General features: G+C 40.3%; 1 protein-coding gene across 9 annotated transcripts in view; it reads right to left on the reverse strand.

Annotated features, from left to right (window-relative positions):
- Positions 1-9,517: 9,517 nt before the first annotated feature.
- The window catches only part of eif4g1b (eukaryotic translation initiation factor 4 gamma, 1b), a 51,410-nt gene continuing 46,799 nt past the window's right edge, over positions 9,518-14,128 (reverse strand). For all 9 annotated transcript variants that reach the window (XM_030066317.1, XM_030066313.1, XM_030066316.1 and 6 more), the window contains 3 exons: positions 13,702-13,783; positions 12,246-12,386; positions 9,518-10,790 (listed from right to left, as the gene is read on the reverse strand). In XM_030066317.1, coding sequence (XP_029922177.1) covers positions 10,609-10,790; positions 12,246-12,386; positions 13,702-13,783 — 405 coding nt within the window. In that variant the 3' untranslated portion in view covers positions 9,518-10,608. The remainder of the gene's footprint in view (positions 10,791-12,245; positions 12,387-13,701; positions 13,784-14,128) is intronic.

A 14,128-nucleotide genomic window follows, 5' to 3' on the forward strand; every position in this document is an offset into this window, starting at 1 on the left:
AACAGCAGTTATGTGTGGTGGTGCATGGCACAATTCATCGCACTTTGCTTCTGCAGCCTGGGGTTCAAGTCCTGTGTCCAGTAAAAATCATGTTCGTTTTTAAGCAAGTCATTATCAATGAACGTTAGCTCACATTTTCCAGTTGGGAAAAGTCATTAACCATGAGGACAAACCTTTTTTTAACCTTAACCACGACCTTTCCCGACCATAACCATGTAGTTTGGTGGCTAACGGAAACAAAAGCGTTAGCCTGCGTTTGCACATGTGCGAATGTAAACAGTCATGTGACGTTGACGCAGGCTCCGCCACATTGACTATAAGTCAAAATGTTGATATGCAATGAATTTTTTGTTCTGAAATATTAACATTACAGAGGACTTATTGGTTTGCAAAGACATAAATTTGCTACTTTTTATTCTGGAAACTGTCTTGGAATGGAATTTGGAATTTTTCAACAGCTGGCAGCTGGTCTTCTTTATTTCTGTGTTTTCCTTGTTATTTGTCATAATAATAAAAACATAAAAAGGCAAGATTAGACCATACCTTAAACTAGTTTCAGTAACAATTTTTTTTAAATCAAGAGGTGATGCGACATCATGGCTGATGACTGGCATGGTGCTTGTCTTGTGAACTTCATATGGCCACCACTGAATTGAGACATCATCGGTACGCTGTTTCTTGGTAATTATTTGAGAGGACAGGTTTTACTGTAACAGCTGCTGGTGATATAAAATTTGTGCTGTTGTGGCTTGTGCTGTATACTGGACATACTTGTTGCTGTTGTGTTCATGTGTGGCCAATTCCATGGCCCGGTTTCTAGTTTGCTGTCTTGTGTGGGCTTGGACAGTCATTGGATATTCACATTTGAACCTTAGAATGTGTGAAACTGTGGCCTTAAACACAGCAGTTAATGTTGTCATGTCTTCATTCCTAACCTCTTCGTAGACTACATAACAGATTTAGCAGAAACTGAGCCGTTTCCTCATGGACTACAAGAGATTGATTTATGTGCCATGTGAGTGTATGAATAGAGAAATCAGTGGATGAAGGGAAAAGGATCGCTTGTACTATAGAAAGGAAGTAGATGAATGGACTACGAGAGGTTTGGTATGAATAAGTGAGATGGTTTTGATTCATGATAGATTTATAATTTATGAAGCCCCTAGCTAGTGGTAGCAGTTTTGGATGCGTTCTTGTTAAATACACACAAGGAAATGGCAAAACTGTAATAAATCTTGAATGCGGTATTCAAAGAGAGTAGGAGGACACTACAAGAATAATAGCCGTTTTCATGGAGAATCATTACTTTTCTGTCTACCTTTACTGTTGTGAAAAGAAACTGCCTTTTTTCTAGCTTTCTCACCCTGATGTTCGGTGTTCCCTGTCAGATAGGCACTTTGGTAGTTACAGTATGATGTGATTTGTTGTTATCTCTTGTGAACACATGAATTACCAATTAAATTTTGAGTTTCTAATGTAATCCATATTTTTCTCTCTTTCCTAATGTCAGTTCAGTGACCCTCAGGTATGACGGGGGACGGCGACAGGGTTCAAATGATAAAAGCTCTGTGATTTTTTCAAATAAATCTGTCCTCATGATCATTAATTCCAACATTGAAAGTGTTTTCTTGGACTTGTGTGATGTTGAAGACAAAAAAAAAAAAAAAAAAAAAATCATCAGTGTATACAAGCACAGGTGTGATTAATTAAAACTAATTGCACCATTTATTGGGTAACAATCACATGATCACACCATAGAGAAAACAAACAAAAAAAACAAACAAAAAAAACTTTAAAATGAATCTTGTGGCCAAATGACCGAGGGCCTAGCTTATTCAATATTTAATGATATCTGCTATTTTTCACCCAGTCTGTCTCTGAGGGAACAGAAACACAGTTCTCAGTTCAATGCAAATAAAAACAGCAAGATAAGATAAGATAAGATACATGTTTACATTCACATGCAGTGCAGGCATTAACCGTTTTTTGAGCACCGAGAGTAATAAATGAATGAGCATAAATGATAGTCTGTTTATTCATGGGTATGGGTATACATATTTATTTCTTGATAAATGACTTTCAGAATTATTTTTATTCTCAGCAAAGAATGATACAGAATCGTATTAAGTCCATATCTCATTATTTGTTGTTTTGGATTGGGATCAACCTCACATACTCTGTTAGTTTAAAATGAGACTGCTCTGTTCCTGCCCCACCCTATCTATGTAGACATCAAAATGCTGTGTACCGTTTCCCTGTTGCATTGTACATTGAACACCTGCGAATAAAAAAGTAGATCGCCTGGTATAACCCATCATGTGTTTCTTATAAATTTCCTCCAAAAACATTTCTGTTGTTTTGCCTTTTAGGAGTTCCATTGTGTTGTCTGCAGTTTGCAGCATTCCTGTATTTGTTTGTGTTTTCAGTTTTTCTGTATTGTAGGTGTTATCAAGTTACTGCTTGTGTTTTATCAGTTTGCAGTGCATTATATAATGTGTTTGTGTGTGTGTGTGTGTGTGTGTGTGTGTGTGTGTGTGTGTGTTGAGAGGGTTGTTGCATGTGCTTTATTCCTCTGTTGGCAGTGCGTGCCTTTTGTTTCTATGCTCAGAATAGTCCTTTTAAAACTGAAATACACAACTTTTTCTGCATTGAAATAACAGTAAATATATAGGAGATAATATACATTATCAGTCTGAGAGAGAGAGGGGGGTGGGGGGGTGGGGGGAGGGAGAGCTTAATGAGCTCTCCACATTATCATCTATCGATCTATCTATATACACACACCTACATATGTAGACATACATATATCTATGTGTATGTTTAGATGTTGATATATTTTTGAAAGAATTTGCTCAGGTTTCAAACTGAATTCTTTTGTTATTTTATTCAAACAATAAAATCACCAGTGCATTGTGGGTTTTCAGGAGTGTTTCTGCATCTTTCTGCCACCTGAAGGTAAAGTGAGTGGGGTTTTTTTTGTCTGCAGTTTGGCCAGAATTGTGTGGCATTTTTTAGCGTTTCCCATTTTGGGGGAAATTATTTCAGGGAATGGGTGCAATTGGCTGTGGAAAAAATAGCACACAGTACATGTTGAATTTATTCAGTCACCAGGTTCTGTATACATGGTGCAATGGCGCCCTCTAGTGAACATGGCACAGAGAATGGCTCCGCATCAGTCAGCGAGTGTGTGTGTGTGTGTGTGTGTGTGTGTGTGAGAGAGAGAGAGAGAGAGAGAGAGAGAGAGAGAGAGAGAGAAAGCGAGAGAGAGAGAGAGAGAGAGAGAGAAAGCGAGAGAGAGAGAGAGAGAAATCACCTAATAAGATGTTTGTTTTTGGGGATCCAATTACCTAAGCTTGGTTGAATTGGAAAAGGCAGCATTCATAAAACCCATTCAAATAATCAACAGATGTGCACAGCATGACATTCTGTAAATAAATTAAAATCCACCAGCAGGCAGCAGATGTGCATAAACAGTAGCGAAGAAATGTATTCAATAAACTTTTGTTATTTATTTTTTTTTTTTTTTTCAGATGTACCAAAATGGCATTCGTACAAACATATTCACAAACCACCAGCCACTGTGCATTAACAACCCAATTAAATGCCATCCATCTCAAACTAGGAATTCCTTCCCATACTAACCTTGTCCATTTTAATCTCCTTCCACTTCTCAGTCAAATCCAATTGTCTTGGTGCTTGCTGACGTCGGGACACTGGGGGGGTCAGGGAGTTTCTGCTGGGGTCATGCACAAACATTTCACCCCAGCAAATCCTGCAATGTTTTATCTTTAGGCAACAATGCAGCAGTAGAATAACTTGTATTCCTAGATTAGCAGAGGTTACAAACAACCAACAGTAAAGCATGCAAGTGCCACAGGCAGAATGCATTGACAACTGCTCCAGTAAAACATGACAGTGACCTTAGAGTGATCATGTATGACAGAGAAGAGGTAGGCATTGAAATAAAAGCTTTTTTTAAAACCTCCAAATTCTGTCAAAGTAAGCATAGGAGGAATATGAGAAAGAAAGCTACAGCCAGAAAAGTATTTCTTGAAGAAACTTTTCACTAAAACCTGTTCATGCTTTCCCAGATTTAACAGCGTATGATTGAAGACACACTGCTCTTTTATTTTCACTCGGTTGGAGCTAAAAATCAACTTCACTCTGTTGTCTGTGCTTTAACAGTCACGCATCCAAAACAGCATGTGCAAATACGCTTTGGAAGGATTACATGGACAGGAATGAAAGGTGTCAGGGACACAAGAGTGTGAAAATTTCATTTGAAAACTGCGTCCGGCTGACAGGGATACTGTGGCCGAGTAGAAGGAGGTTGGAGATAAGGCTGTTCCTGAGGGTTGAGCTCGTCAGCAGGGAGAGAACAGTTCTCCTAACATGCAGGATGAAGCCGATAAGGCAGGTTTAAAATGGTGGGCTGGGTAAAGTTGCACAGAGGTCGAGTTACAGCCTACGGTGTTTCTGAACAACTTCCATTGTGCAGGGCGCTGGTTAAGAGACAGAGGCCATGCGGTTGTAAAGTGAAGGGACACTGGTTCCTGTGAGAGGCACTGAGAGCGGCAGTGCTGGGTTACACTGAAAGCTATATTTGAACATCAAATTGGCAAATATCAGTACGGCAGCTATGACTCAAAAGGCCTGTGGGCTGTGCAGCGGAGCTCGGAAACTTTAAAATCGACCCTCCAAAAATGTTGAAAGTGAAAATGTGGGAACACAGAGGTGCTTAGGTTTTTTTTTTTTTTTTTTTTTTTTGTTTTTTTTTTACTTTTTATTTGCCCAAGTGAAGTTTGCTGAGCATACATGCTCCTTTTGACCAAGATGCATCTGGGAGCTGTCCAGCACAACCACAGTCGTCTATTTTTGGCTTGTGCTGGGGGCTGAGTGTTCAAAAGCTGCCTGACAGTCAATATTACAGTGGAGAGAGTGAGAGTGAGAACCCCCCCACCTGCCCATCTCACATTTTCTCATGCAGTCTGGGGTATTGAACTGGTGGCCTTCCAGCTACATGTTTGCCTGCCTACCATTCAGGCCTCATTCAGCCTCTCCAACAGCATTTAGACTGTTATGGGATACCAAAAATATAAAACCATAACCAATATCCAGTGAATCCAGGATACTAATACCAACAGCACTGCTACTAGTGCTACTGCTATTAGTATGACTACTACTATTGCTATGATGAACACTATTATTATTATAAGTATTCCCAATTACTCCTAAAAAACATATTCGTGCAGACCTGTGTGGAATCTGATTGAAATGTTGCATTAGGATCAGTTTAGGTCGCAGGCTTCCCATAGACAACCAGGGAAAGAGAGATCAATCATACAGTAAATATCTATAAATCAGAGGTAGGTGACACTGATTGGCTGATGTTTGAGTTTTAATAAAAAGGCCATCAACCTGATACATCAGCAAACAACTAACCCTGTGATTAACAGCTTATTATTGCTGAAAGCATTTTAAAAACCCAAGTGCATCTCCATGCCAAACATTGTTTTCCCATGAAACTGATCGTTTTAGCATTTATAAAGGCTTGATCCCTGTCTGCGCCGGCAGCTTTGTGTGTGTTAGCATTCCAGTTATCTCCATGTCTGGGATATTGTGGATCGTCTCGGTGAGGCAGGTCAGTGCAGCCATGTGACCGGGCCTCTGTGCTCATGCTGCTGTCTGCATGCCAGCAAACAGCAGCCATCATGGCCGTAGCTCACTGCTGGGGTTTATTTAATGTGAGTCTGGGTTGTGCTAAGTATTGTAAATAGACATTGATGCTCCTTCAGCTCACTTCAGTTGAGTTGAGTTGACTTCAATCCATTTCAATCATCCCCCAACCACAAAAAAATTTTCACTTTGAAGGAAGACAAGTGCAGGAGGAATGCCAGTAGTGTCAGAGTTGGGGGTTCATGACAATCGGCCCAACAGATTTCAAGATACACGTCCTTGGAGTAAAGCTTTTAATAGATGAGCGAACAGAGACTGCTGTCCTCAGGATAATAATGACATGCTTTTATCTGAAATCCATGAAGAAAAACATGCTTGTCTGCAACATTTTCACTCAAGAGTGGTCCAATCAAGAGAGGAAGAGAGAGCGAGAAGCAGCTCATCTGCTCCTGGAGGCTGACAGATGCTCCAAAGAAATGTCTGTATTGACGCCTCCTGTGTTTGTATTTGAGCACACAGCCTTCATCAGCGTGACACGATGAGGAGACAGGGGGTCTTCATTTCATTTCACTTTCGCTAATGTTGCTGTGTGTATTCTGCAGTGGGTGTGTTCATACCAGCGTATCTGGCCCGGTGCAGTACGGAGGAGAAACAGTGAAATCACAACATGAAAACCCTCCGCCAGGGATGCAGACAGACTGACAGAGACAAAATTAAAGTTTCCTGCGAACACCAGCTCTATATTTTGTGTCCTCTTGTGTCGTGTCATTGTACCCACACTCACAAAACAATATATTTCACAGAAAGTGCTTGCTTATCTCAAATGAATGGAAAAATTCTTCATTTAATGTGTTTTCATTTCAGGCCTCAGGGCAGTAAAATTGGAAAATTTAACAGGCTGTGCAGACTTTAGACATACACTAGACAGATAGAGGCTTCTGGTGGCTGATAATTTAACTTTTAATTTTAATATCCATGCCAAATATGTCAAAAAAATTACACCACATAAAAGTATTTCCTCTGGAATTTCATCCTTGTCAGGTGGAAAAGACACTAAAACAGCTTTTAGACCTTCAAGGGAAACTAAAACTCCACTAACAAAAGAGTAACCCAGTCATTCATTATTGTGTGTAATCTGATCAAAATACCACTTTAGCACCTTCAGCTCAGATTAAGGTGTTCCCATAGACAACCAGCATGGTATTGAAGAACATTAAGAGTAATAATATTAATATTAAACTAACTTCAGGTGGAGGCAGATATCCAGTTTTACTAAAAGATCAATATTGGCTGCATGTAAACCTGGCGTCAACATTATGCTTACCATATTTTGTTTAGGGGGGGGTCCAAGTTTAATTTAATGATTCCAGGTTAACACAGAGGAGAAATGAGAGCTGTGGTTATCAACCCGACACATAGTATAGACATTTAGGAGGGATTTAGCAGAGGGTAAACCCACCTCGGTGTCATTATTATTGATATAACTAAGTTTTGGCTTTGGTTGTTTGCCTTATTTTGTATCAGCTATCACAGAAACCATAGCTCACACTCCCATTGGGTAATTTGCACACTGTTTTAAGGCCTTATCACTGTCCCAGAAATTTCCACTTAGCATATTCTGGTGTTGAAATTGTCTAATATTACATTTAAATAGCCCCAGTAATGCTGTGCTATTACTGTATTTTTCTTCGCTAGACTCCTATTACTACTATTTGCTGCTTGTGTCAACTTAATTTTCCTACGGGGATCATTAAAGTTTCATGTTTAACTTAAAAAAAAAAAAAAAAAAAAAGTTAGGCAGATAAGAGACTTGGTGTGCAATGCAGTGAACAGCAGCTCAGCTCTTTCCTGGTGGGGCGAGGAGTGCAGCGGACCCCCCCCCCCCCCCCCCCCCCCCCCCCTCCACCCACCGAAATCACGGTGGCTGACCCCGCCATGCTGTCTGCCATATGTCCCTCCTCTGGCCCCACACCTCAGTTTAAACATGCCGTTCCATTTCAGCACATCCCACCACGCAGGCCTGCTGTGTGTAAATGTGTGTGTGTGTGTGTGGATGGTTGAATAACATCTGACCCCACTGAACAAAACTGTAACCTACCACAGCGTCGCAGGGCAGATTCACACACTCACTTTATGGGAGTGGATGCAATTAGTGACTTTACACAAAACCCTCAAATGGGAATGAAATGATTAAAACGCTGCAGTGCTTCAGCTCCAAACACTTCACACAATCTAACAGCATGCAGAAGTTTAACTGCATTATATGTGGGGAAATAAAACATGACACACACAAATAGGAGACAATACCCTCTAATAGATTTCCACATCATAGTCAGCTCCTGTGTTCATAAACTTAAAAAAAAAAAAAGAAGCTGAAGGGCAAAAATGATTGCAGCCTTGCTTTCCACAAATCCTGTTGTGTCTGTCCTTGTTCCAATATCAGCAAAGCTCCGAGCCGTTTGTAGCCAACAAATTATTTAGCCAAACACTCGAGTTGGGGGGATGACCTAACATGAGAAGTGTTGTTTTCTGGAGTTCCCCTAGAAGTCCAGCACTAATTTTTGTACAGCTCAGCCTGTGGGGAAAAAAAAAAAAAGAGGACAATCAGTAGACTGAGTCAGAAGGCAAACTTTGCATAGTAGCTGTTCCAAAAGGCAGTAAGAGGCAACAGTTTGAAAAATATGACCTTCAATACCCAGAAACCCTGTAAAATGTCATTACACTGCACGCTGAGCTCTTGTTTAATGACCCAACTGGGATGAGCGATGATTTATACTGAAGGAAACCAAAGGATAAGAAAGGAGAAAGATCTGAATTTATAAGCTATTTTGCTCAATTTGCCCTGTGGGAAGAGGCGATGTCCCGCCGGCGACCACAACAACAATTTACTTCCATTTGGGTCAACAGGGAGAATCCATCATGTCTTATTAGCAGGGATGGGACACACTGATAAAATGTTGAGTTTCATGTGAAAAGCTTACTTAGTGCAGCTTTGGATGAGATGATCTACAACAAAATTAGAGCAGACCGAGCTCAGACTCACAAAGTAGTGACAGGGTCTCAAACAGGACGGGTGAATTTTAAAATCGTCCTTCCAGGAACTGCCTGGTTTTATTTGTCGATGGTTACCTTTTGACCCCTCTGCAACATGAAAACAAATCCACGCCTGTCAGACAACAGTGGAGCGACAGACAATAAAAACCACGCTGATACACATAGCTTTCTTTGATTGGCTGAAGAAGACAAAAAGCAGCTCTGCCTCTTCATACCAGCAGACAATCAGAGTACAGTCGAGGCGTCCAGCTCTATTGTGTGGAAAACAGAGGAAAAAGAGGCGTTGGGGGTCAGAGAGGCTGAAATCCCACGTCACCACGAGACCCGCCTCATGATTCGTCTTCACAGAAGCACAAGTGGTGGAGGGTTTGTTTATTTGCAATGTTCTTTATTGTCTTTTCCAGTTTTTGGATGTGAAAAGAGGCATTAATTTTCTTTAATTAAATATCTTTTTAATAAAGTAAAGCAAAAAAGTATTTACAAATTTTCAATTAAATTGTAATCAATGACTTGGGGTGGATAATTACAAGCACCTTCTGCCAGCTGAGGAGAGAAAAATATAAATACAGGGAAAAACTGCCACTTTGTTTCAGAGAAGGGGGGGAATTACATGGCATTACATTAGCATTTTTATCTTTGAAAAAAGAAAAAAAAAAACAAAAAAAAAAACAAAACAAAAAAAAAAAGAATCCATCATATATATTTACAGAACTCTCCTGAAATGCATTTCCACTCATGGAAGCAGAAAAGGCCTTAGGATCTGTAATGTTAAGTTTGACTTTTTTTCTCCATTTTCTTAAAGTAGATTATTCTCTATATACTTTTTTCAAGTTTCAATAATGATATTTTATCTTTTAAAATCCACTAACAGGCTTTTGTGGGAGGGCTTGGCCGCACGCCCTCGCACTTGCTCTCTCTTTCCCAGCCCAGAGTTTGTTTTTTTTTCTTTTTGAAGCGCAGGAGAAAAGTAAAAACAGACACGCATCAGAGGGTCGGGGGGGCAGCATGGCCATGAGAAGCGTCGTCACCCCCCCAGCAGCAAAAGGTTAATGTCCGTCGCTCCTCTCCTCCTCCGTGACACCGTCCTCGTAAAGTCTACGTTAAATCCTTAGGAGTCCACAACCGTGAGTTCAACTCCTGTCTGAAATGTCCTTTAGACAGCTCTCACCATGTCCACTTTTCTTTGTATTTTCTAATTTTATTATAAAACACACACTCCAATCATCCAACACTCACAAAAGGGAAACAAATAGCTAGCCACCTACATAAGCGTGTCATCATACACTGCACATGACACGTGATGTCTTCATTTTGTGTCGACATGATATAGGATGAAGTCATCAAAAAATATAGATGTGAACAGCCTTTTAAAGTTCATTTGTTGGGCTTTTTTTTTTTTTTCTTTTTCGGGTTGTTAAGCAAAATGTCTTGAATAGTGTTGCCGTGGCAAAGAGAAGCCATTTTAAAACAGGAGATAAAACCTCAAAAAAACACTGAAGGAAACCGCATCATCCCCTACAGCTTGTAACGCTTCTCATCAGCATTCTCTCTCTTTCTCTCTCTCTCTCTCATATGTTCTCTCAATTTAATCTTTAATTTTCATAACAGTTCAAAAAGACATTCGATAGCGCAAGGAAAAAAAAACAGGAAAATAAAACAAAACAAAAAATAACATGATCGAATGTTCGATCCATAATACAATCTCTCCCAGTTGAAGAATTTTTTTCTTGCTTTTTTTCTGTTTATGCAGAAGGATTTTGCTGATTCAGAGTCCCCTGAATCATCCACAAAACATTTGGCCTCCCACTGGATCTTGTCTGAAATGCCACCAGTCCTCCCAGCAGTCCGGGTGGTGGGGCGGGGGTGCAGAGGGGGGTCCTAGCTGTTGTCCGACTCGTCCTCGGCCTCGCGGAGCCAAGTGAAGAAGGCGGTGACGGACTTGAGGGCCACACCCTTGCCCTGCTGCTCAGCGGGGTCTTTGCTGGACTCCCACTTGTAGAAGGCCTCCTCTTTGATCACGTCCTCGTCGTACAGTGTGTCGAAGAACATCCGCAGCAGGTCTGGTGGAGGCAGAGGACACACATATCTGAAATGCCAGGCCACTCAACAATACTATAATACAGTGGTTTTCAATTTTTCCCCCCAAGGATGGCAAAGTCATTTTTTACATTTTGAGCAGTTATTTTGGCTTATTGGTTAAGGTTAGGGTCAGGCATAAGTTGGTTATGGCTGGGATTAGAGAAAGACTGTAGAGAATGAATGTATGTCAATTTGGTCACCATCCTAGGGAAGAAACAAAAATAAAATACAGCATCCAAGGACCCCCAGGGGTCCTAGAGGGGCTTCCAGGGGGTCCTCAGCAAAATGGCAAATACCGTATTTCACCAATTAATTGCCCGGCCGCAAATAGCCGCCAGGTTCTTATAAACGCCTGGGGTCTGCACTCATTTTGCGTATTAAACGCCCACCCGAATAACCGCCAGGGCGATTATTTGCATCATAATGAGGTAACCCAAAATAAGGCTACTCACCTTATTTTTGCAGAAGTAAACCACCGCACAATAACTGTGCGGCACTTCCGTTTTCTGTCAAAATAAGAGCGCTAGCTAACGTTAGAAAAAAGGGTGTACCGTAATCTTAAATTGCCCGACTGTAAATATGTTGGACAGTAACTGTCATCACAATAATGGCCTGGTGCAGGTCTGTGCAAAAATAAATAAAGGCCTGCAGCAAATAGCCGCCTGGTTCTTTTAAACGCCCGGGGTCCAAGTTGATTTGGCATATTAAACGCCCGGGCGATTAATTGGTGAAATACGGTAGTTTAATTCCACTAAAATGTAGTTCACTGTTTACATGTTCAGTTTTCAAGTGGGACATCTAAACCTGCTCAAATTCACCAGAAGGGTGAGCTGAATATTAGCCGAAAATTACTGCAACATTAATAAAAAAAAAAAACTACCAAAAAACAAATCTGTAAATTAAAAAAAGTACATATGTAAGATCAGATAAGTGATGCTGGATCAAAGTCAGATTTCTTGTATAAAGTTTATTTAGGGGGGGGAAAAAAAAAAAAAGGTTCTTATAGGGCAAAATCACTTCAGATGGGGGCTATGCACCTTATTGAACGTCAACATGGGGGTCCAGAGGATGAAGAAGTTTGAGAAGCCCTGCTGTAATACACTGACAGAGACACAGCCAGCCAGGCTCCAACCGTTTCAATGCCAATTTACATAAATCTTGCCAAAAATAAGGTTATGGATTAAAAAAAAAAAAAAAAAAAAAAAAAAAAAAAAAAAAAAAAGAGCAGCATCTGTATGTTTCTGTAACACCCAAGTCAAAAGAATGCTTATTGCCTATGAAGTTTTAAACCTGCCAGAATGAGTAAACACAATGTTGTGTTGTGGGTGTTTGTGCCGGTGTCGGTCTGTTTTGCCATCATGACACAAAGTGACTGTTGGCTGAATCGACCGTTTTTCAGTGTGAGGGTCGAATGTGAGGGTGTGTGAGCCACTCACTGGCAGGCTGTTCCATCTCCACCATCAGCGCCTGCAGAGCGTACAGGGCCTGCAGCTCCTTCTGCTCGTCCTTCAGGTATTTCTGCAGCAGCTTGGCCCTCTGGTTGATCTGCTCACTGTCCACCTTGTACGGGTTCTCACCTGGAAGGGCAGAGTCAGAAAAAAGGTGTTCATTCTGACAGTCATAATGATTTTGTCTAAAATGCATTTTAGTTTTAGTCACATTTTAGTTGTTTGAATTATGTTAATTTTAGTCTGGCTTTAATCAACAAAAACTACGCAGGTTTTAGTCAATGAAAACTAAATTTTATTCTAATTCTACTAAATAATTTCACATTTTTCACTGTAATTTCCTCTTTAAATTATTTGTTTGTATCCTTAATAAATAAATTACGCTAATTCCTCATTATAGCTTAATGTATCTTCTATCTAATTTAGCTTCTGTTATACAGGACTTAATATCAAAAGTCAATTTAGTGCACCATATGTCAGTCACCCCCGGGCTGTGGCAAAAATATTTCTGCTAATTTTAGCTCGGCGTGTCTTCTGGTTAGAGCTCTGTTATCCAGTGATGAGCACCGTTGTGCCCCTTGCTAGCTGTTAGATCCCTTCCAAAATGAGGTTGTGTTTTCATTTGTCTGACATTTTCATCTTGTTTTTATTTGCTTCTGTAAATGTGACAATATTTCATCATTGTTTTTATTTTGTTTTTTTTGTTTTTTTCTCATTGTTTTATCATTTTTCTTTAGTTTGCTGTTGGTAAGTACTTCCTGTAATAGTTTTAGTCAATTCCCAAGAAAAAAGTCAATTCCTGCTCTCACTTTTTCACCTCTGCATTGTCTTATTAGGAATCATTTGACGTATTGGTAACAAGAGCTGCTTTTCTCAGGGCATGAGAAATGTCTTGAGAAAGGTTCTTCAACTAACTCCTTCTAATAAATCAATGCAGAGGTGAAAAAAATGTGAGCCGGAATTGACTTTTTTCTTTGGAACTGGATCTTCGGGGACATTGATTCCCTGCACCACACAGGAGACAAAGCAAATAGTGTGAGTGTGTGTTGCCTTCTTCTGATCTCATAGTTTTAGTGAATGACATTTACACTGCACTCAACACAGCTCTTCAGGCAGAGTATGAGCTTCTGTTAATGTGAGGCTCAGATGAGCTGCGCTGGTCTAAGTACACATGGACTATTTCTGCTGCAGGTGTTGAACTGGACAGTCTGGTCCAAGAACAACAGAGAAGAATGTTAGAGTCACTGGGACAGGCGTCTATTTTGGCTTCTTTATAGACTTCCACCTTGTAGTGTTAGTTTTTGGTTATTTCATATATACACCATTCTATTTTTCTTCTTCCTCATGACTTTTCGGTATCATTAATGTTTTGTCTCATCTTCATCACAGCCCAGGTGTTGATAGGGTGTTAGAGTGAGGATGAGGAGGGTGCATGGTGACTCACAGATGATGGCTGACTGGCAGATGCAGGTCATCAGCGCTCTGACAAACATGTTGGAGTTCGTCTGCTGCTCGTCCAGGTTGGCCTGCACAGGGACAGATTCAGTCAGATACACACACACACACACACACAAAACTAGAGGCAGACGTATACAGCAGTATGATAAAAAATAATAATAATAATAATAAACAGTAGAATAGAATAATAATTGCAAGACTACACTGGTATTTCACAGGCTAAAAAGATTATCAATTATTTTGCTGCTAGCTGGCAAGCCTGACTCTAGTATTTGCAGGTTTTTCCCTGCACAGGGAAATTTTTGGTGACTGTCAGCGTACATAAGTGCTAAAGGAAAAAAAAAAATCCAACAACAACTTGAATCATCTAACTTTTGGCAAAATGCAGCCACCCATCCAGCAGACTGTATGTT

This window comes from Myripristis murdjan, chromosome 13 (genome assembly GCF_902150065.1).
Source record: "Myripristis murdjan chromosome 13, fMyrMur1.1, whole genome shotgun sequence".
NCBI lineage: Eukaryota > Metazoa > Chordata > Actinopteri > Holocentriformes > Holocentridae > Myripristis > Myripristis murdjan.